The sequence below is a fragment of the Urocitellus parryii genome, chromosome 11, assembly GCF_045843805.1.
Source record: "Urocitellus parryii isolate mUroPar1 chromosome 11, mUroPar1.hap1, whole genome shotgun sequence".
Taxonomy (NCBI): Eukaryota; Metazoa; Chordata; class Mammalia; order Rodentia; family Sciuridae; genus Urocitellus; species Urocitellus parryii.
In genome coordinates, this window is record NC_135541.1 from 4,772,011 (window position 1) to 4,796,464 (window position 24,454).

At 46.2% G+C, this 24,454-nt stretch overlaps 1 protein-coding gene across 3 annotated transcripts in view; it reads left to right on the plus strand.

The window, feature by feature from the left end:
- Window positions 1-24,454, plus strand: part of LOC113180919 (calmodulin-binding transcription activator 1) — a 687,512-nt gene that overhangs the window by 632,913 nt on the left and 30,145 nt on the right. For 2 of the 3 annotated variants that reach the window (XM_026386127.2, XM_026386128.2), the window contains one exon: window positions 22,610-22,761. In XM_026386127.2, coding sequence (XP_026241912.2) covers window positions 22,610-22,761 — 152 coding nt within the window. Of the gene's footprint in view, window positions 1-4,754; window positions 4,826-22,609; window positions 22,762-24,454 lie in introns of those variants that run through there. The other variant, XM_026386130.2, reaches the window with a different exon arrangement.

The following is a 24,454-nucleotide window of genomic DNA, read 5'->3' on the forward strand; positions in this document are numbered from 1 at the left end:
TATCTGTGTCGCAGCCTGTGTTCGCACCTCATCTCTGCCTATTGCCCAACAGATGTACAAGAGCTGTTTTCTTTTCCTGTGTCTAGGAGTGGAATTACAGGGTTGTGTGATAACTCTACAGTTCACCTTCCAAGGAGTGCCAGACTGGTTTCCAAAGTGGCTACATTCCCACCCGCACTGTTTGAGGGTTCTACCTTCTGCACATCCTTGGTGATTCTTGTCATTATTCATGTTTTGTTTATAGTCACTTGGTAGGAAAAGTGCTCTCTCATTCTTTTTTCCATCATAGTTTTGATTTGCATCCTCGGTGATTTTATTGGTTATTTACATATCTTCTTTGGAGAAATGTCTATTCAGATTCTTTGCTCATTTAAAAAATTGAGTGTGTTCTTTATATTTGCAAGTTTCTTATCACAAGTGCAGTTTGAAAAGATTTTCTCTCTTCTAGTGAATTGTTTCATTTCTTGATCATATTCTTTGAAGCACAAAGTTTCTAATTTTGATGAAGTCCAACTTATTTATTTATTTATTTTGGTAGCTGTTATTGGTATCCTATTTTTTTTAAAAAACCAATGCCAAATCCAAGGTCATGAAGATTTACTGCCAAGTTTGTTTCCCAAGAGTTTTGTAGTTTTAGCTCTTATATTTAGATATTGGACCCACTTTAACTGTGTATATGGTGTGAGGGAGGGGTCCAGCTTCATTCTTTGGCATGGGGATATTAGTTCTAGCATGCTTGTCGCCCTTACCTGTGGTTTTTAAAAATGTTATTTCTTAGTGCCTGAAAGATACACTGAGTATGCATCTTGCACTTATTTTTAAATTGTCACTTCATTTGAGCAGAATCCTGTTTATTTTTTCTCTTATTGAAAGTTGATATATGTAGAAACATATTTGATTTCTTATCAGTCAGGAGGGGTTAGACTGTGCTGCAGTAACAAACAATTCAATCTCAGGGGTTTATTTCTCACCCATGCTTCAAGTCCAATACCAATGGGCAGGGAAGGCTCTACTCATCATGGTCACTCAGAGGACCTGGGCTGATAGAGGCCACCTCTACACATAAACAAACTTTCATAGTTGCCAGGGCTGGGGAATAGAATGTGGTGGCCAGATCATTGGCTCCTCGAGCTTCTATCTGTAATGCTGCAAGAAAATCACATGTTCTTATCTAACTTCAGAAGGTTTAGGCCGGTGCAAAGAACACTCCCACTAGCGGTGTTTGATGGTCCCATTTTCTCCGTATTCTTGACAACTCTTGTTATTGTCCATCTTTTTTGTTTATGGTCACTTAGTGGATGGAAAGTATATCTCATCCCCAAGGCTGACAACCAAAAATATTAATGATAATTCATTTCCTTGTAGTGTACTGAATGAAGTCTGCCGATTTGGACTTTGTTATGCATCTCAAACTTTAAATCATCAGTGTAAGAAAACGCCTTTGTAGATATTTCAAGACTGTTCTCTTAAACAAATGGTGTCTAAATGATGAGAGTTTTTAGGTGTTTCTTGGTGGGTAGAATGAGCACTTGAAATCCAGTTGAGTAGTTTGGGGCGAGTTATTTGACTTCTGAAATTTTGTCTTATCCTCTCTACAACGTCCTACTTGCAGGATGAGCAGCAATGGGTGTGAATGGCCAGTGCAGCAGCAGGCAGGTAAAAGACATCTGGCAAACCATAGTTCCCTTCCTCCTCTACAACAGGATCCACTTCATAGGGTGCTCATCATGACCCCCTCAGCAGAGGTCAGAGCTGAGCGAACAACACACTGTATCTCCTTCAGGGGCAAAACCCATACTTATCTGGGTTCTGCCAAGTGGACTCCTAACTGGTCAAGTTTTCTTTTTCTCTATTTAAAAAAATTACCCAGGTACACTACAAAGTCCATAAAAATTCAGTGTAATAATTGGCTTGAGTCATACGCATGCCTTACCCTTTCATTTTCTAGCTTAGAAGAGAAGGACACAAATATCCACAAGGAACAACCACCCACGGGCATTTGGTTCTAGCATGCCATCAGATCTTGAGCTGGCTTTGGAAGCATCCAGCTCGCCCAAATTTCTGTGCACAGGTCAAGGAGAGCGTTGGCCTCTGAGGTGCAGTGGTGACTCAAGAGTGGCAGGCCTTCCAGGAAGTAAAACAGGCAAGCTGAGGAGTAGTAAGAGGAGATTCCCACTGGCTGCCCGAGAGGAAAGCCCCAGGCCTTCAACCCAATCCCTACACAGGAGGGCTCAGCCAGTGCCTGCCATGCTGCAGCAGCCAGGCTCCCAGCTGGCTCACATGCCTAGTGGACGTGGAACTGCTGGAAGAAGGGTGAGGTCATGGGTTCCCTGAGGCCCTCCTCAGACAGCTGGGGTACCCAGGGCCAAACTCTGCCCCAGTCATATTTTACCCAGGCACACTTTCCCATGTGAGAGACAGAAGAGATTGGAGATTCCTTTCTTTTGCTGGTCCAGATTGGATCTGCATCATCATCCCTGCACTCTAAAATATAAAGGCCCCCTGCCCCTTGTTCTCCCCTTTGGTCTTTGTTGCTGACAATCATTGAGAGCAATCCGACAGCTATCAGCTGAACACATAGTGTTTCCAGCATGCATTAAGCAGGTACCAGCATGAATAAGACTGTTTTTCTTAAGGAGCTTAGGGCTATCTTGTTCTTAGCTAATAACTAACTTTTATTTAGGAAACTTATGAATGCATGAGATACAAATGGAAAGTGCACTTACCAAGTGTGCAGATCAGTGAGTTTCTACAAACTAAAACCAGTGCTTAGGTCAAGAATTAGAAATCCAGAAGCCATACCATACTCAAGCCTTTTCCCTACCCACAACCCTAAGGTATCCTGACTTAGTAAAGACAATAACAATAGAGAACTTTTACCAAGTGCAGGCACTATTACAAGTACCATATATCTATTGATTTAATTTCTTACCCCATAGATATAAAGGTGCAGGCAGAGGAGCACACAGGTAGCAAGTGGCCAAATCTGGCTTTGAATCTGGGCAGTGTATCTCCAAAGTTGAAGTGTCCTTGACTACTACCCTCTTACTGCCTCTCCTAGAAATAAACTGATCCTATATGGTATGCTGTACTAACAAAATTTCTGGTTCAATTCTCCTGAGAGTCAGGGAAGACCACAGAGGGTGGTCAGGTTTGAAATCAGGCCTTCATGGAGGAGTTGAGAAGCAGAACTGGGAACCTGACAGGGTCCTGTGTGGTAATGGGAGGACAGGCAGGACCTGTTTAGAGCTGACCTGTTCAGAGCTGGTGGCCAGCCCCCAAGAGAGACCAGTCAGACCTGCATGCTTCCGGGCTCTGAGGCGTGGGCACAGAATGTCCTTCACTTGGCCTCTAAATGACGTTTCATTATTGGTTGTACAGGCTTAAGTGCTGTGCAAAATTTTGTGGTCGTTTTCCTGGGTGTGTCTGGGTAGGATCAAGAGACCGTGTTCTCATCTTTTAGACTAGTGCTTTAACAACCCGATGTCAGAAAGGAGACAAATTTATTTTTAAAGACAATTGACATTATGAAGGAGGGGATGGGGGGAGTGGGGGGCCTAAGATGTTCTCATCGCAGTCTGTATATGTCAAGCATTTTCTACATACAAGATCGTAAGTGATGACTTAATACCGGTAGGATACAAATGTTATTAGGGGAAGAACCGGTGGCGGTGTCCACTTGGGACTCCTGAGAGCTGAGGGGAGACAATGAACCTTGATAGAGAGGTGCGACTTGGGCTAGTGACAGAAGGCAAGAGAACCCCATGCAGAAGTGTCCAACTGAGCACAGCCGGTGCTAGAACTTTTAGATACCGATGTTAGGGAGCCTTGGACGCTCCCGAACTCCCCCGGGGCCGCAGGTCACTGCCGCTGCTGATCCGTCCTTGCCCTCCTCCCCGGATCAACTCCCGGGTCCCTAGGCATCCGGGTCAGTGCAGAGGCCCATGCCACCTCCCTGGAGCTGCGCAGGCTCCTCCGGCCGTGGCGCCCCGCGCTCCCTCCTTCCCGCGCAGCTCTCAGCGCTCCTGGCTCGCTGCGCAGCGCCGGCTCCTCCCGCGGCTGCATTGCAGACGCCGCCGCCGCAGGGCGCGCCGGGGCCGCGCAAGCAGCCTCAGCCCGGGTATGCGGGGCCCCTGGGCGCAGGGCTCCAGCGCGGACCCGACGGCGCCGGCGCTGAGAGCCGGCTGGTCAGGCCGTGCGCGGCCCGAGCGAGTCCCTAGAAGGGCTCCAGGACGTCTCCCTAGAAGGCTCTGCGGCCGTCGGGCGGGGAAGTCGCCCCTGCCCTCGAGCGGACCTCGGCCACTCCCCTAGCGGGCTTTCCTTTATGTAGGTGAGCGGGCGGGCGAGTGAGCTAGGCGCGGGGTCGCCAGGGCGGCGTCTCAAGGGGCGGCAGGACCCCCTCCCTCCCGCCGGCGCCGCTCTGCGCCCGCACCCTCTGGGCCGGGCTGGGCCCGCCGCCGTCCAGCGCGGCGCCGCGCGGCTCGGGCGCAGTTCCGGCGCAGTCCCCTCGCGGAGCGGCTCCGCGCCCCACACCTGCCTCTGCCCGGCTCCGGGTGACGTCGTGCTCCCCTATTGGCCCGCGCGGCCAAGGGGGCGGAGCCAAGCCCGGTGAGCTCACCGCCGCGCCCCGCCATTGGTCGGGGCGTCGCACTCGGGCTGTGGCGGGGAGACGGCGGTACCCGGAGCCCTGCAAGTCGTTCCAGCTGCGGCGTGTGGAGTTCAGCGGGCTCAGGGCCGGGTCGGGCGGGGCCGGGCGGGGCGGACGAGCGGGAGAGAGCGGCTCGGCGCGAGCCTGACCGAGCGGTAGCCGTGCTCCCGAGTCCGAGTGAGTGCGTGCGGCGGGGTGAGGCGGCCGGGCGCGTGCGGGGTGAGGGCGGCGGCCGGCGGGGGCGCGCGGCGGGGGCGGGGCCGGCGCGGCGGGGGCGTGGGGAGCACGCGTGCTCGCGGGGCGGGGTGGGGCGCGTGTTTGTGCGAGGGGCGTGAGGGCCGAGCGTGAGGGAGCGGGCTGCGGCCACGCGTGACTCTGGCGCGCGAGGGAGCGAGGCCTGCGAGCGTGTTTATGAGCGGGAGGCAGCTGCGTGGGAGGCGCGGCTGAGGGGCGCGCGCGTTTCTGGCGCGAGTGGGGTGGGTGCGTGGCGCGAGCGTGCTCGGGGGCCGTGGGTTGGGGGGCGTGGGTCTGGAGGGGGCCTGCGGGAGGAGTCGTTTGCGTGAGCGTTCGAGGTCGCGTGTGAGACACGCGTGCTCGGGGAGCGTGTGTGTGCCCCGACCGGGCCGTGGTTCCGAAGGCGTGAGCGTGGCTACTGGGGGGAGTGCTCTCGGGCCAGTGTGCGTGGAGCGGCGTGAGAGCGCGACGGAGTGTTTGGGACGCGCGTGGGCACGCGGGGCGGGCTGCCGGGTGTGTTTCTGGAGCGGTGTGAAGGCGCGCGCGTGGTCGTGTGCGGGCGCGCGCGGGCGGGGCGCGGGCCCCTCCTGCCTCGGCCACTGCAGCCGCGGGCATTTGGTGTGAGCGCTCCCTCCCGCCGCGCCGCCCGCCCGCGCAGCCTCTCCCGCGCGCGGAGGGCCACGGGGACAGCGGGGCGCTGAGCCGCTGGCCCCTTTGCGGGCCCAGGCGCCTGGGGACGGCCGTGGTTGAGAGCAGCCCGGAGGAGCGCAGGGACGCTTTGTTCTTCCTTGCGCAGAAGGCAGTTGGGAAAGTTGAGAGGAAAGGTTCCGAAGAACTTCCTGAGCTTGGCTTACCTGCAGTCCAGGGACAGGAGAGGACAGGACCAGCGCACCACGCAGATGGCTGGCTTGCACTTTAGGACCTTCTGCGATTGGCACAACCTTAGAGGTGGCACTGATGGTGTCTCTGTTGATTAGTGCAGATACTAAAACCAGTTCTCTACAACTTGGGCATCAGAACAAATTTCTGAAAGAATAATATTCTTGTACATTATCTTCTTAATTGTCTCCTCAGGGAATGACAGTTTTAAAGTCCATTTTCTATTTTGTCCAGTGATACTTGATATGATTTCTATTGCTTATCCTGAAATATCTAATCAGGAAAGCCTACTGGGTAAACGTGAGAAGGGCTCTCAGATAACCACGGAGCACCTCAGGTATGTGGTTGAATGCATTATATTTCGTCTGCCAGTAAGACCACACCCTGATAGTTCAAAACTGTGCTACCAACAAGTTTTGCCCTCTTTTGGTAAACTGTCTCCTTGACATAAAGGAGTTTTGTCTTACTGACTAAAGAAATTATTTATTGATTTTTCCTATAGAATCTGCTCAAGAACATCATAAAGAGAAGTGTTTTTAAGTAGCACAGAACATTTTTTCTGGTGTGTGTTTATAGAAAAGTGGTTATAAATGAAGATCAGAATTAGTTGGTAGCAAATAAGTTTGTTCCTTTTTTTCTTTGTTAGATTTAGGGATTAATAATGTTTACTCTTCTAGAAAATATTATTTATTTACAGAATATGTATTTCTCAAATAAATTTAGTTAGTAGTGATACAAGCAGAGACCTGTGAATTCCTAAGGATCCTGATTAGGTCATCCTGATTAATTGCAATCTGGGTAATCCAATAGGAAATACAGTAATGCAGGAGTTAACAACATTGTGTGCTTTTAGGATTTTTATCTTCTCTTTTGCTTTTGTGATATGCTCACAAACATTCTTTGATGCTTTTCTTAAGTCTTCTGTTCAGGACTGACCTGGGCCCTGCTGTCTAGAAGAGATGTCCCTGTGGCAGCGTATTCAGGGTTGTTGGGTTTGGTTGTTCCAGGTCTGGGTAACAGGTGGATTAGAATTCTTTCATATGCGAAAGATAGTAAAGTTAACTGGTTCACATAGCAAGGTTCCCTACTGAAAGACGTGAGGCTCTTAATGACAGCTGAGACACAAGGGTTTGACAAAAGAATCTTTGGCAATGCTGGAAATGTAAATTCGGGGGGATATAAATTTCCTCTGGGAACCATTGTAAAATTTCTGATGTTTTGATTATCGTTTTATGAACTTCTGAAGTTACAGAATTGTGCTTGTAGGCTGTCTTTTTAAAAACATTTAGAAAAAATTGTTAGTACATTTATATAAGCAACAACTTTAGGAATCACAGAAATTTATCAAAGACCCATTTCATTAAACTTGGCACAGTTCTTCAGATGAGTTCTTTTGCAGTGGTTTTCTGGGAGCCCTTTATGCAGCCTGAGCTGTGTGCACTTGCCCCTCATCCCTGCTGTTCATTGTGTGTCCACCCTGTTGTCTCATATTTAAAGGGCTTTGCTTCCTCTGATTTAAAGTGATTTAATATTTGTATTCCATTGATCTCTTCAAAAGGAGACTCTTGAGTGGTGCCAGGTCTTCATTATTAAATATCAACTGGGCATTTGTCATAGTGAAGAAGCCTAATGTCCAGGAGCTTATTTCAGTTATGGATTTGTTTGTCAAAAAGCTTTTGATAACCAGCCACCGATGACATGGTTTGTTGACATATACCTCGAGTTCAAAAAAGTGATTTAAGGGAGCTTTCTGAGAGGGATTATACAGCAATGCAAAATAAAATAAAAACATGAAAATAAAGGAGGATTGGGAAAAGGAAACTGAAGGTACAGGAAGAGAAATGGAGATACCAGTGAAGTCAGTGAACATTCATTTGTAAACTCTTACCTTCTAGTGGTCTGCCACAAGCTGTGTTTTAGGCTGTCTGGCAAATGTAGAAGAAGTGGTGTGTGGTTACTTTTATATCCCAAGTAAGGTCTGACAGCTGTCAATTTTAAGTGATGATGGGAAAATTACAAATGAGATGTGTTGAATTATATTAAGGACCACATGTTAAAATTAGCCCCATTTTACATTTAGGAAGTGCTGATTAGCCTGCTAGGTGACACAACAGGTGTTATTACCTCATACCATGAGGACACTGTGCTCATAATTATGAAGCTCTGCAAGGTTAGTCTTTACCCTCTTCCTGAGTGAATTGCCCTGAAGTCAGTTGACCATCTTTTCTTTGCTGTTTTCCCAGGTGCCTCCATTTGGGTTAACACACAGCAGGCAGACGGGAGGTGCCTTTGCCATCAGGAAGCAAAGTCCACTGTCCAGCAGTATGTAGCAGGTGGCTCTTTAAAGTCGTGATGAGATACCTCGAAAATAGAGGCTTTTAAAAAAATTGAGTGGGTTGTCAGTATGATTTTTTTGGTGCTTCAGTAAGGCTGCTTTCATGTACTAACTGAAATTTTAGTTTTGAAAGCATCATGGTACCTATCATTTGCCTAATTTTATCTTGTCTTATATACATTAAAAATAGGACAGTAGCCTTAGACATATATTGTGGCAAGATCAATCAGCACATTTTTAAGCACCTACTGTATAGAAATTGTTAAGCAAATTATAATAATTAAATTATAATTTGAAGAAGGTAAAGTATAGGAGTTTAAACAGGGTAAAGGTTATAGAAGTGAAATTGCTGATGATATACTTCTGTAATGTTTTTGTAATAGGGAATGTGGTGGTAAATCAAGAAAGTAATTTTCCCCTTGTCTTAAACTAGTACAAGTCGACCACTAGGATTAACCAGGATTAACCAGGCAGTCTCATTTTTCTCCCGGTCACCTTCCCGATGTCACTGCTTTCCAGGTCTGTCTTTTCTTGGGCCTCCTACCACATGCTCAGGGTGTGCCCTCTGTTGCATTCAGGCCCTTGAATGTACTGTGCCCCACCGTCCCTGTCAAATTCTTCCTTCTCATTCTGTGTGCCTAGCTCAAGTCTTCCTGAGTAAGGAAGCCTTTTCCCTCATCCCCTGGATCAGATCATGGCTCTTGTGGGTGGCAGCCAGGGCTGTGTCTCGACTATATCCCCAGCATACCCGACATGGTGGAATCAGGGAGCGGGGGTTTCACAGATACGTTAGCTGACAGGTTACACAGCAAGCATGGTGCTACTTGTTGGAAAGAGCGAGAAGCTAGAAGTGAGATTGTTTCTTCAAGCCCAAGGCAAACCTGATCCTCCTTCCTGTGTTCAGTTGGTCCTGTCTCCTGTTAATGTGGACATACATCTCACTTGATCGCCCCTTCAGGCCAGCTCAGGGCCTGTTGTAGGTTTGAGTTTTCACTTTGTGGTCTTGAGGTGGCCCTAAAAATCCTGGACGCTGTGCCAGTGTAAAATAGCTTAGGTCAGACACCTGGATCATCTTCCCAGACCTCTTAAGACCTGCTGGGAGCCTGCTGTCGAGGAATGTGCATGGGTTACAGCTGTTTTCCTCCATATTCTGCACTGGGACGGGCCCTGGGTTTAAGTTTCAGGTCGGCCGCTAACTGAACGAAATGAGAAATCTTAGGAAATTACCTTACTTCTCTGGATCTCATCCTTTACCTGTTTCTCAAATCTACTGGTGGCTCAGGAAATCAGTCAAGTGGGTCAATACCAGTTTTTAAAATCAGAGTGCATCGCACAGGGTAAGGGTAGATATTTGGGAAGCTTTTGTTTCAGAAGTGTGTGTGTGTGTGTGTGTGTGTGTGTGTGTGTGTGTGTTTCTATGGAGTTCTTTTCCTTACAGTGAGTGGGCCACAGTCTAAAAATGTTGAAAGCCATAGGAGTGGATGATTCTTAAATTCTCTTTTAGTTCCAGTGTTCCATAGTGATTCTCTTCTGTGGGAATTGTCATTGTTATGACATTGCATTTGGCAGGGACCCAAAGCCTGAAACAGTGAGGATACTTCTGTGTGTATGTGATTCAACAGCACAGATGGTCTCCAGCTAGGCGGGGGCTCAGCATACCTTTGTTGTCTTTCTGATTTCTTTGAGTAATCAACATTGGATCAGGTTTCAAATAAGAATGGCAGCTTGTTTCTGCCATAATTTATCCCATGTTTTCTAGAGAAGTCCTAATAACATTTAGTTTCTGCTACTAAATATATTTAATGGTAGAGAATAACATTTTTTTTTCTGTATTTGTAAGTAGAAGTAGAACAGTTCTAGTTATTTAGCAAAAAGACCTACATGTCTGTTAAAAGACTGACTTGACAGCTTCCTTTCAGCTGCAAGTGACAAAATTACAACTCAAATTGACTTTTAATACCAAAGAGAATTTATGACTCTTATGAAGTCTAGATTCAGAGTTTTCTTCAGGTACAGTTGGTTCTAGGTGCTCAAGTGGTGTCTTCAGGAATCTCGCCCTCTCTTGGCTGTCATCTCTGTAGATTTTATTCTCAGGCAAACGTTACCAAACTGACGGCAAGGTGGCCTGCCTAAAATTTCAGGCTTACGTTCTGCCAGTTTAGCAAATGTCTCCAGGAAGACAGCTCTTCTGTCCCAGTGGTTCCAGGAAATGCTCTCTTATTGGCCTGGCTTGAGTTATATGCCCAGCCACTTGAGTAAGGGGAAGTATATTCTTGTTAGCAACGACAAACTGGTACACTGACTCCTGGAGTCAAGAACTAAAGTCAGTACCACCTAAACTGAGCACAGAGCAAGAGTAGCTCCCTGTCTTAGTTGGGGCTTCTAAAACATTGCCAGGTAACAGGAAGTATTGGCGCCAGGAGTTCCCCACACTGCTCTCTGGGTATCTTGGTCCATTTTATGTTGCTATTAACATGGCAGACTGGGTTCCTTATAAAGAAAAAAGGTTAATTTTGGTCCAACCTTCGTTCTAGTTTAAGGTTGAGAAGCAATGTCTGGTGATGGTCTTGCTGGCATCTTAGGGTGTCACACAGCAGGGACTGAGAAGTCCTCCAAAGACCTAGCCATCCATACCTGTTTTTACAGCAGAAAGTCCACTAATCCCATGAGTGGGTCAGCCATTCAGGAGGGCAGAACCCTAGTCATCTCTCCAGGTTACCACCTGGTGTCACCTCTCAGCATCCACGATGGAGATTACATTTCAGCATGAGTTTTGGAGTTGACAGACTGTATTCCAACCAGAACATTGGGTGACACTTACCATTCATCTATATGACTTTATTGAGGCCTTTGGTGGGCTGTAGTGGCTCCTGAGCTTAGCCTGGTGGGTAAAGAAGATGAGGAATAGTGTGGACCAAGAATTTCCCAAATCAGAGACTTCAAATTCTTTTAAGCTGACTTTAGTTGCAGACTCCTGTGTGAACATCATTTACAGGAAATGCTTGTGAGTCTCCCATACTACACAAGGTCCAGGTGAGTTCAGGAGGCACTCTCCCTGCTCTCTGTTTGTAGTGTACATGATTATATTAAGTTCAGGAAAGTCATGGAAATGAAATGTAATACATTTAGTTGCATTTAACCTAGTGCTTCCAGAACATCTTTGACATAGCATTTTGTTCTCATCATCTACTGATCAACGTCTCACGGACAGTGTTCTATAGAGTGCTGTTGGGGAAACTCTTCACAGACCAGTCCCCACAAAATCATTCTGAGCCTGGGATCCGTGAGTCTGTGAGTCCCCTAAAATTAAATGCACGATTTTATACGACGTGTGTGGTATTCTAGGAAAGGATTTATAGTTTTTATCACTGTCAATGAGCCTATGCACAGATGGGTTCTTTTCTAGGAGGAAGTCCTTTTTTTCCCTGTGTCTGCACACGGAAATTGCTCAGTGGGCAGTCTCAGGTGGTATACAGGGAAGAAGCCAAATTGTAAACAGGGCCAACCATTCATTTGTTGTTGAATAGATTAAAAATCTGGCAATTATTCTCTTTCCACCAAGGATGTGGAAAGAAATTACCTATGCAGGACAAAACACCAGAAACATTACCAATCATCACATTGTTTTATTGCAGTAAGAGGCTTAAAGTTAAGGGCCACTGACCTGCAGAAGAGAAGCCACTTGAATCACTCAGTGATAAACAACTTAAAGCCAGCTAAATATGGGAAGCTTTCCTTCAAGGGACTTTAAAACATTCAAATCATCTGCATTTAAGAACCAGACTCACCAGAGTACTGTTCAATAAAACGTTGATAGTAGACCTGCATTCCTTTGAATAGTCTGATTTACCCTTGACTTAAGCCACAGTGTCAGAGGGTGCAGAAGCTGAGCCACATGGAATATCTGATGGATTGCTTGTCTGCAGTGGTGCTTTGGTGTTCTTTAATCCCAAGCAGGAATAGTCCTCTGGAACTCAGCACTGCCTTTATTGCAAGGATGTCGACTCACAGCACACTTCTATATTTTTTAGATACCTCAAACAGGCATGTCTGGATCCAGGCTTGTTTCTAGTTAAGCAAGAGCAGGGAGGTGAAATAAAGAGGTTTAGGGGAACTGGATTGAGAACTGGAGGAAAAGTAGGAAACAGGGAGGAAGGGTGAATGAAGGAGACCAGGATGGGTGAAGAGAGGACAGTGCCCACTGAACCTGTTATTAACCTTTTGATTCATGATAGAAATGCTCCCTAAACCTGTAGACCCACCGTACCCTGAGTAAATGACTCAGGAGGCCCACGCTGAGAGGCCCGCCACTAGGAGAGCAGGACAGAACAGCTCCCACAGCTGCATGAAGTCAAGGTGCATCCCACTTGAGTGCAAAACACTGTGTTTTTCGTTTTTCTACCCTATCCGAAGGATTAGGCCTCAGTAATACATTTGTTCAAACTTCCCTGCTTTGAAATTTGCATTGGAAGACCACACTGGTCTAGGGGTCGAGGGCTAACGGGACATGTGATACTTAAGTTACTCCTCCCAGGCTCACAGTGTGGAAATGAGTACCCTGCAGATTTGGGATGTCTCCTTGATGTGTTTTAGAATTTTAAAAATATTTATTCTATATCAGAAAGGCTTGCAGTGAATTATGAAATAATATTTTCAAATCATGTTATATATTAGGACTTATTTATATATTTTAGGGAATATAGCTGTTCCTTTTAAAATATATGCATTTCCATCTATTATGTTGGAATTTTATCTATATTCTGGATTTTACAAAATTTTATAGCATTATGGGGAAAATAGTTTATTATGCTTTGCATTGTGGAATAGAATTATGTCTATGCAGAATCCACTGTTTACGAAAAACAGACATTTTTGGAACATCTTGGAATTTAACACTCAGTGTTCGCAAGATGGCTGAGAACGTCTGTGCAGATGGCACCCCACAGTTAGCTCTGATGCAGAGCCTCACCAGCCCAGACCTGAACAGCAAGTGGAGGACAGGTCTGAAACCATTAGAGGACTTTTCCAACCATCATCCTGAGATGATGGTTTCTCAGTCAGGCATTGAAAACCACCAGGAACTCACAACGGACAGATCTCGAATGAGTAGAAGTGTTAGCTAGAAGCAGCTGGGATCATGTCACTACTTGTCTCAGGTACGGGTCACACATCTTCCTGGCATCTTCTGTTTTACTGAGGTTTCAGTCTCCACCCTGGCCTGCCCTCCCCACTGTCCCCACCCTGACCTCACGGAGCACCACAAGGTAAAGACCACCAGGTTAAAGTGTTGTCTCTGCCGCCTCAGGCGGGTGAGTGGTGGGGCAGGTGGGTGGTTGGTCGGTTGGTTTTCAAGTGCCTAGTTCTTGGCGTGTGTTTGGAGGATGGGGTAGAGGGTGGCTGGGTGAGAAAAGAAGAAACTACTTTTAATAACTTGACTAGAAAAAAAGAATATCCCAGAAATGACTAATGGAAGTAAATACTTTGTTCCACATGGTGTCCTTTACCTTGTCCCTGTGGAAGCTCACATCTTGTATTTCAAGTGGACGAAATTCACTCTTATTCACCAGATATTTCTTGAGGCCCTGCGATGTGACAGGTGTCGTGCTAGGTATCAGGAGTTTAGCGGTGACCAAGATGGACAGAACTACTGGCCTCCAAGGCAACGAGTTCTCTTTGTTCGTGTGTGCAAGACTTCAGTTCTTTAAGTAAGGGCTTCTACCTTTGATTTGGGGAGCCCTGTGGCTAATACAACTTGAGTGTCTTGGTTGTTGACTCCCTGGAATGCCAGCTCTGGTGGCAGGTGTCAGTAAATTTGTGTGAAATGCCTCTGTTCTGGCCCTCATTCTCCATATTATCCCTAACAAATCTAAGTGACTTTTGATAGCGGTGGGCACCACAGCAGAGCCTGCTGGTACTTAGTTAATACATGCACGCCTCCTGACAACGCCTGTGTGTTTCCTCATCTCAAATGTTTTCCATTCCTAAGCATCAGGCCTCTTGCTCTCTGTTTTCCTTTGTACAATCATTTCAATTTCCTTGCACCTTCATATCTCCATGTCCAGGCCAGATTGTTCATCTGTGTCTTGGTGGCAGTATGTGTTCCCATTCTTTTTGCAGCCATTTCACTTACTTTAGAATGTCTCTTTCTTTTTTTTTTTAAAGAGAGAGGAGAGAGTTTTTTAATATTTATTTTTCAGTTTTCGGCGGACACAACATCTTTATTTTATGTGGTGCTGAGAATCGAACCCAGTGCCCCGCGCATGCCAGGTGAGCGTGTTACTGCTTGAGCCACTCTAATACGTCTTATTTTTTAGATACACTGAAACTATTTAGGATGCTGTCCTCCAAATTGGTTGCTTTTTGAAGTTAGCAGACCTGCATTTTTTGTTTTTTGATAAACTGTATAAAGGTGGGTGCAAGCTCTGCCCTGGAGTTCCTGGCCTCTTTTGTACCCCTGTTAATCACCTGCTGTTTGACTGCCTTTAGCCTCCTGTTGGATTTGTTCCTGCATTGACAGCAACACTGGCTCCTGCATAATCCGGGGTGTTCTTGTGCACTTACTGCTGTCTCTCAGTGGCCGGGCTTCTTGGACATCCCACTAAGCCTTTGTGTCCTTGGAGAATAGGTCTGAGCATTTTGCCCTCATATACCTCCAACTAGTACTAAAAGGTTTCACATGAAAAGTCATTGTGAGATGCTTTGTTGTCCTTGAAACATTTTGTCTGCAAAGTGCTGTTATTCGGTCATTAAGAGTTGCATCCCAAGTGATTCTTCCAGACAGGTCTAAGGCTCTGAGTTTTAAGAATAGTGTAAAACAAAGACCCAGGAGGGCTGGGGATGTGGCTCAAGTGGTAGCCCGCTCGCCTGGCATGCGTGCGGCCCGGGTTCGATCCTCAGCACCACGTACAAACAAAGATGTTGTGTCCGCCGAAAACTAAAAAATAAATATTAAAAAATTCTCTCTCTCTGTCTCTGTCTCTCTCTCTTTAAAAAAAAAAAAAAAAAGACCCAGGAGAAGAAAAATGAGTCCAAATTCTTACAAATGAAGAAGTCTGAGAAGGATGGCTACTTTTCATTTCCAGTGTTTTGGTACTTGGAGTTGGAGAGTTTTTAGAAAGTGGAGTATGGCAGTTTTTCCTGAGGCTAAATTTAGCCCTTGCTGTGGAAAATCAGAGTGGTACAGCCTGTGCCTCGTCTCCGACTAGCCCTTACCCTTTCCTTTGCACTTGGACATCTTAAAGGGCTTGCAGGGGAGCAGCAGCTTAATGGACTCTAGTGGACCCATTTATTCTGGGAAGGAATTAAGTGACTTCATTTTCCCTGTGTTTCTGAGCTTCCTAAAAAATTTAGGAGACGTCCTAAACAGCAATTACAGTTCTCTACAGGAATAGCTCCAGTCCGGCCTCCTCCTGCCTCATCAGCTCTTCCTGCCAGTGCAGCCAAGGGCTGTAAATGGCATGAGAGATGGCCTCTCGCTCCCAGGCCAAATAGCAACAGGAGGCACATGTGCACTTGAGCTACAAATAACGCGTTTTAAAATAGCAGATGGTATTTGACGATTGCTCCTTCATTCATTTACCTGCCAAGGCTCAACTTTCTCTTCTACTTTGGCAATAGGACCTGCGGTGGCTCAGCTCACACAGTCATACGACAGGGGCTTGTTTGAAGATACTGTGCATTACTGGTTGCTGGCTCTGAGGTCCATGCAGGCTTTTTTGTTTAGCACAATTGAAATTTCATGTTTGTACAACAATTTAACCTGTCAGACTTGTTAAACACTTCTGTAACTAATTATATATGCTCCTTTCACTAAAATGTGCTGCCAGTCATTTATATTCTGAACATCCCATTTTGCCAGTGCACAGGGATCTGTATTTTTCAGGTGCAGCTCAGTGGCTGAAGGGAAGTGACATTGCTGGGAAATTCAGGTTTGTCTGTGAAGATGTTAGATATTCCAGCTTTGCTGCCAGAAGATAAGCCAAAACACCGTAGTTACATAATTTCCTTACCTAAGCTGAAGTTCGATGACAGCCAGCCAAGTAAACTCAAGCATTTTCTCACCTGTTTTCCAAGCCAGCTCTATTGTGTCTTGATCATTTCTACCACTCTCCTCCACACGGAACAAGTGGTAACCTACTGATTGGTGTACAAGTTTGCTGTCCACTGTGCACAATGGAGATTGCAGAGTCCATGGCCCATCAATAAGTGACCTGTGTGATAAATAGGCTTCCACATGTGTAAGTTAGAAAGCAACATTCCATCCACACATGCCAGGGACACAAGCCAAGGGCCCTGCTTTCAAAGTGTCCACTGTCTGGTGTCGAGTGTGTGTGGGGGGTGACACAGAGGACATAACCATACATTTCTTTGCTAAACACTGTGAGAACAGAGTGCAAGACATAGCAGGATAATTGCCCATCGTGGAAAGAACATCAGCTTGGAATCCAACTGTCTCCGGCTCTGCCCTGTACTTACAAGCTGAGTGACCTTGAGTGTGTAACAGATTTTCTGAGCCTCAACTTTTTCCTCTGTGAAATGAGGAGGAAAACCTTAGTTATTTTGAATATCAGAAATAATACACAGAGAGTGAATGTTTACACAGATGCTCAGTGGCAGCTCAGCTGCTATTAATAATACTATTTTTTTAAAATTTTAATAATACTATTGAAGTGGTGTTTGAGCCACACTCTAAAGGATAAGAAGCTAACCAGGTGGACATGGGGAAAGGTTGGTAAGATACAAAGGCATGGAAAATTCCCGGTGGGTTTGGAGAACAGGAATTATGAAAAGAGAGAACCCTGAAGACGGATAGTAGCTAAAGAGCATGCCATACCACACCAATTTTAAGTTTATTTTATAGGTCCAAAGGAAGGGATTTAATTTTTTAAACTAAATTATCTGATATAATGTCAGGCACCACCTCACACAGCATTATCCAATACAGCCAAGAAAATGAACAGCCTCCAAGATTTAAAGTGAGTGTTCAAAACCTAGAGGAAGCAGGCGGTGCTGCTGGGTGCCGAGTGCCTGGGAATTCTGGCTTGTGGCCCATTTCTTGGCGTAGACACTTCTTACTCAAAACAGATGCCCAAACACTTGGGATTCTCCACTTCTACAGCAGTAAGCTCCACCTTTCTAAACTTAGAACATACTGTGGGTGTCTGATTTCCTGAAATTTTTCTGTCTTTTAAAACTTTGGTGGTACTAAGGAATTTTGAACATGTAAGGGAATGTTAATTGGGCACATTTTAAAATGCATCCCTTCAAGAGTCAGAAATACCTGTGAATGCCCAGTGAACCACATGTTGACTCTTAGGCCAGTGGGTGGTTGGGCACTGTCTCTTCATCTTCCTCTTGATCTTTGTAATGCTCAATGCCATCTGGGTTATAAATGTTTTCTTTATTTTTTCTTATGTCATTGAAAACCACAAGAACTGGGGTATAACTGAAGTTGGATATGCTGCTCTACCCTTTATCTGCCTTTGAGAGTCAGAAATTAGGCTGACAGTTTTCTTTTTCTGTAGTTTAGTGCATCCAAAAGATTTGTTTTTTGGGGGGGATTGTTTATTTGTTTTTTTAAATTAAATTGGCTTATTGTGTCTAGGTAACATGCTATTGCTTTTTTTCTATATTTGAAATGTTACCAGAAGGCTAAGTACTGCAATGCTGTATTGGAATCAGAGACACTGGGACCCGGAGTGTCAAGAAAATATATGAGTTCATTCTGATGTAAATAAGTGATTAAATGGAGAAGGACATATCTCCTTTCAGGAGAACTCCGAATAGCATATGTAGATATCCCCATCCATGACTCGGAGCTTAGTTCCCCTCCATGGCCCTATGGGTCACACTGAGTAACTTACCGAGGCTCCTGTGGATGTCCACTGTGTCATTGTTGCCTAGTCTAGAAATGGTGCTTCCACAAAAAGGATGCAGAATGAATCATGAGCCAGTTGCCACCAAGCCAACAGAATTCTTTACTTTTTGCCTTGGGCATTGGTACGTGCATCTTGAAGGCAGTGGAGGAACAATTGTGTGGTGGTTGAAGGAATCCTTCCCATTCCCTGAAGCCAAGCAAGTAAATACAGAAATGCAGGGGCAAAGACAGACCTTGGGAACTGATCCCCTTCAGTCAGCTAAGTAAAGGAAAAACACAAATCATAAGGTGCAGCAGGAATGGTAGCATAGAGCAGAGTGGTTGCAGGGGCTGCTGCTGCTGCTGCTGGCCATGTCCACGATTTAAGAACCACTGCCCCAAGACCCCAGCCTGTTTCCTGAGTGAAAGCAATGACTCCTCTCTCCTGAGCCCAAGTACTTGTTCAAGCCTGATCCAAGAACCAGCTGCTCCGACGGAAGCATAGAGTCCTACCCAACAAGGAATGGATCACATCCACAGAGCTCTCGCCAGGCGGCTCCTCCTGTTGCCCTCTCGCCAGAGCACCTAGTGTAAACATAGCACTTGCGTTTCTATTTTCTTGGGCAAGATGCTCAAGGTGATTGGTGTCCATCTCTGGACAACTTGTCTGTCATCTGCACACATTCGGTAGGATGTCACATGTGCCACTAGGAGGAGACCCGTACAGCTCTTCCCTGAGGTCCAGTGTGGAGGCAAACAGTGTTTTCTGTGGCGGAGGGGTGACTCATTCTTATTTCCTACCCCGGAAATAAGAACAGGACTCTCAGGACTGTTGGGTGGAAGGTAGGGATCGGACCACTGACCTCCTTGGCTGGATCCTCTGGAGTCTCTTGGGGCCTTTGATTACGTGACTTCTGGTTCTCATGGTGGAAGAGTCAGTGGTCTCTCTCAAAATTGGCTTTGTTTGTGGCATCATGGGTGAGAATTGGAGCCAAATTAGTCCCCTTATATCTATACATCATTTCCTCTGCCCCACATAGGAGTTTAAATATGTAGGTTCATCCAGGTTGCAGGAATTATTTGTTAGCAACTGAGGGCAGGGATTTTCACTAGTGGATGCTCCCCAGTGCCTTGCACATAGGTATTCAATAAATATTTGTGCTTAAGTAAATCTTGAAAAAGTGTTTTTTTTTTTTTTACTCTATTGTATAAACAGAATTTCTAGAAATTTTACTTCTAAGTCATCATTTCTTCAGCCCAAATCACACCCTGCATACTTCAGAGTACATACCCTTTTCTTTCCATCTAACTGAGGAGCCCAGCCAGGCCGCACTCAGAGGAGGGAGGTGTGTCAAAGTCTCTGGTTCTCAGCACGGAGAAGAGGCCTGCACTCTCAGGGGTGTTGGCTCAGTCACTTCCCTCTGAGATCCGCGTCTTATTGTAATTATCACTCTCTTCTGCTTTTGGAATTGAGGCTCAGAGATGCTGTTATGCTGATGACAGTTTTGTTGAGAGGCACATAATTGCTTTTGAGCATCAAGTGCTGCTCAAAGGCGCTTACTGTGTGAGGTGCTGCCTGCACAGCATGGGGGGGTGGGTGCAGCTGGGAAGGAAGGCCAGTGAACTCTGTGGCAGTCCTGGAGCCATTGTTGTGACTACTGGAGTAGTAGGCGGTGCCGGCCTGCCTGGGTAATGTCCAGGGCTTATTTCTGCAGTGTCTGCCCAGTGGGAGAATGGAGGGACCACTCACAGTGCACTGCAGCTCTGCCCAAACAAAGCCGCCTGCCTGGGGAAGGCAGCTGGGGAGAGCCTTCCGCCCTGGGCCTGCCATGGCGGCTCTGCTTCACTGTGCTCTGAAATGAGCAGTAGGCACCAGGAACTATGGAGTAGCTACAAGATCTCAGGCCTGCAGGAGACGCAGCCGGTTGGTGGCTGTTGAGACGCAGAGTTAGTCCAGGCTGTTTCGGCCTGACAGAGGTTTCTCGGTCCCCTCTGAATGGAGGTCTGACGTCACTCTGAATAAGCTAGAGAGTTCACCTGGGCTGCTTGAAGGGGACCATCACACTGCTTGGAATTGAGCTCTAGCTGGGGAGTGAGTTTCCAGTGTTCAGCTGGCTTTAGGCGAAGAAGGCTTCTCCTGTGAGGTTTTCGGATTCCTGGTGTTTTCCACTAGTGGCCATGTAGGGGCACCCCTTCCTCCACAAAAAGTCTTAACTGGGCTTCTCCAGAAATCTTCACCATGACTGATTTTAGGACTGTCAGCAAGAGTCTCTACAAAAGAGTTCAATGTAGATAAACTCCCTACTTTCATATTGCCCAGTTTTACTTGGCCAATGGCCAGGAAGAAATCACCACTCCAGGTGCTGGACAGCCCCTCACTAGGTTTTCACAAATGTATCTAGTAGAGTAGTTTGTAGAAATGTGTAAATAAGCCTCTGGCCTTGAGCTGGGGCTTCACAGAGATGACTACATTTCTAAGATAAGAGAAGTTACCAACTGGGCTCCCTGGTAACAGCTGGCAGAGGGAGGAAAGAAAGGGGGGAAGCCGCTCTCCCTTTCAGGTGCTGTCCTTGAAGGGTTAACTTGCCCAGAACAGTGAAAGAAAAAGCTGCTTTATGTGAACTTCTGCAGACTCTGAACTTCTGAGCCCCTCCCCTTACATGCTGGTTATAAAATTCTGAAACTACCTGAACCCATGAACTTGGGGTTCAGGGGATTGATTGATTACAGCAGAAGCTGTACCCTCTGAACCTGGCTGCAGCCAAATAAAACTGTTTCCTGCTGTCTTTGGTGCCTTGCCTTGTCTGTCCCTACAACAGTCACAGGGTAAAAATGGCCACAGGCAGATGACTACAGGAAAAATTTATTCCAAGTTGTTAACATGCTGTTTGCCTGTACTTAACATTGTGTGTGAAAATGGAACAAAGATGTTATTTTGACTTTAAAAGATGATTTTTCTTTCAGTATTGTTCCTGGAGAAATAAGGATTCTTGAAAACAGTACCTTGTTTATGTGGCTTGTGATATAAAATTGATTTGCTGTTAAGTCAGTGCTGGGAATTGCCTGCAGAAAGGGTATTTCCTATGTGTTTACCTAGCTGAGCCTCCTGGAAAGAGAGTACCTTTGTCCCCTAGGTGGGACTAAGTGCCTGTGCCCCTTCCCTCTTAAAAACTCTTCATTCCTGTTGTCATGTGAAGGTTAAACTGGGTCCTAGAGACACACAGGTGAGCTACCCTCTCATGCCTCACTTACCTCAGGAGATGGTTTAGAGTCTGAGCCCCTGAGGGCAAACAAGGGAGGGCTGCAGGAGGCTCCTGCAAGGGGTGGCCCTGCCCTTCCTTCTCATTCACATGCAGTGGTCACTTTGCCCTCTGGTCTTGGTGTCTGTGGCCTGGATGGTGAGGAACACTGACCCAGGTGGCTCCTTCCTTCACTCAGAGGGCAGGTCTTGAAAGTAGCTGTGCCAGTAGCAGCATGAGAAGCTGTCATCACAGCTCTTCAGTTGCTAAAGATGATGGTGGCTAGCCCGCTGAACCTGGGAGGTGGCGTGCTCTGAGTTCTCAAGCAGTTCTCTGCTGGCCCTTTCCAGAGCGGAGGAAGCTGAGGCACCAGAAGTTTTGTTTGAGTTGTGCAGTTATCATAAGGCAGAGCCAGGGTTCTGGGCAGCTGTGCCCTGTTTAGTTTGTGCCCACTTCTCCAACCCTGTGCTCTCCCTGTCATTGTCAGCCACCAGACACCCTGGTCCTCTAGTGACGTACCTCAGGGCCTTTGCATTTGTCCCACTTCTGGTCCATTCCAGTGTTACTTTCCTGACTGACTGAAGTTCTGCCCCCACCTGTTGCTCTTTATCGCATCTTCCTGCTTCCCTGCTTTTCCCAGTCTGCTTATCAGAGCAGGAGGTGGCCGCCTCGGTCTGTTCACTGACAAGGTGGATGTGTGCTTGTGTGTGCATGAACATGTGGGCGAAGATGTGTGAAGATGCAGGTGCGTGTGTTCTGGTCTTGGCTCATGGCATGGAACTTCAGCTCATCTCTTGAGTTGTAGTCCAAGCTCCAACAGTGATGTCTTCGTTTTTCTCAAGTGGAGGTGAAGTACTTGTGTGTGTTTGACAGAAATATGTGTTAAAAGAAACATGTAAGAATCCTAGGTAGTGAATGATACAGTCTCTAGAATGTAGCATAAAAGCTATAGCCTGGCTCGGGAAACGTTTTTTTAGTTTGTTGTAAAAACTCATTGCTTGGACAAGGCAGATAGTACTGTTTTCTGGTATTGATAGCTCCTCCTCTCCTGCACCACCACTTCTCCACTAGTGCTTGTTAAATGATAGTCACTTGGCATGTTCACCCCAGGGCATGCTGTCAGATCCCTTCAAGGTAGTTGTTGGGAATTTGACAGAGATGGAGTGACAGAAAACCAAAAGCAGGATCTTTGACACAAAGGGATTTTCTGTGTTTTTGGCTGGGAACTTCAGCCTGCCATAGATGTCAGTCTTCGGTTGGGGTCATCTCTGTACTGGGGACCTGGCCTGAACAGTGATCCCTGATTGGGAGAGTTACTGATGGCCTTTTGGATGCCAGTCCTGCAAGCTGGCACAGACCATTGGTCAAGTACTTTTCTTCCAGAACACAACCTCACTCCTCCTCCTGTCCTGTCCTAGATAACCAGTTCAGGATGTCCATCCTGGAGCGACTGGAGCAGATGGAAAGGAGGATGGCGGAGATGACGGGCTCCCAGCAGCACAAACAGGCCAGCGGAGGAGGCAGCAGCGGAGGTGGCAACGGGAGCGGGAGTGCAGGGAGTCCAGCTCAGGTAGGAACCTGTACTGTCCATCTCCCACTCGGTTAGTGTCTTGTTGACACGGGAGCCAATCCCGGCCCCTCCCCTGCACAGATGGCATTCTGGTACTGAACTCCTGAGTGTTATGAGGGTAGCCTTAGAGCTGAGGGGCTTCTCACTTGCTTCCTCCCTAATCTTCAGATTGTTTTTACTGGTCTCAGAATTCACTACTGGCCCCTGGCAGCAGGATTGAGGGCATCAGTTCAGAAGGAGGCTGGTTGGTGACTCTGATCTGCTTGGGCTCAAAATCAGTCTCTGTCTTAAAGATGAGCCTAAAAGATAATTCAGTAATTCATAAGCTTCAAGAATACCATGTGGAAAGGGCCCAGGACATTCTCTGGAATCATTGTTCAGCATGCAGTAACATTGTACGTGAGAGTGTCTTTCACGTCATCTTTTCAACAGTTGCATGAGGAGCGTACCAAGTGCAGGGAAATTACCAAATATTAGTTTGGTTCTCTTGGTCTTGAAGCTTTGTATATGAGTCACTTAGGAACTTCAATTCTGGGTTGTCTCCTAGGCAGAAACTTTCCCAAAAGACCTCATGACGAAGTTAAAAGCCCTGGTAGTGTTTCTTCCCTTCACTATTCAGTTGCTGCCTAAAGATCTCAAATACCCCCCCCCCTCTTGCTCTTCAAGATGAATGAGGATTTCTTTTGCAGAATTCTCACTTTTAAGTGAATATTTTCCACTTTGCAATCCTTATGAATATCAAGTATTTGTGATATTTTTAATAACAGATGAATGAAAAGCATAGTATTCCATACCCAAAACTCTTCTTTTAAATTTTCTTCTAATTTCTCCTCTGTCGTCACAAAAAGTGGAAAGAAGAGTCTTGGCACATTGTAAACTCTTGTGAAGGCCAAGATAGCTCCTTTTTCCCTGAATTACTAAGTGTTATAAAGAAAGCGGTTGTTGTTTAAGGTACTTCATGGCTGAAATGAGAATTTCCTATAGAACGTTTTCCTTTCACCCACACAGGATGCATAAGGGGGATGGCATATCGAATTTTAAAGCCCATGCATTCAGGCGCTGGCCTGTAACCTGACCTCATGTTAACTGCCATTGAATACTGTCATCAGCTTGCATTGGTATCAATAATATTTTTGCCGTATATGATAGAGACAGAGCTGTTTTTGTTTAATTTAAGAAAATCCTTGCTCTTCCTTCATTGGCTGGTGATTCGGCGTTTTGGGTGTGAGAGAGTGGTATATGCAGAGCCGCTCTGCCTGGCCTTCTTCAGCATGGTCAAGTGACAGTGTTGGGATTGCCCAGGGTACTCCTTCGGGACGTCTTCACAGCTCTGACGGGGATGACATTGCATGCAGCATTTGCCTTTTTATTTTTGGAGGCATTTTTTTCCACATTTAAAAATAAAGAGCAATGTTGAACAACAGTATCTCTGTTCTAATTGGATTCAAAGGAGTTCATTGCCAGAAAAAAATACTTTAAAAATAACACGAGAGATGCAAATGAGGCTGAAAGTGCCATTTATTTGGGAGAGTGTTAAACATAAAACCACTGCCACCGGGACTCAGATGAGCTGTTGAGGTTACTGACGTTGGTTTTGTTTTTCTTCCTTTACAACTGATTCCTGGGAAGAAGACCACGTGGTTCACTTTAGTGCATTTCTCCTCCTTGTGTGCCTTTATTGTTTCTAACAACA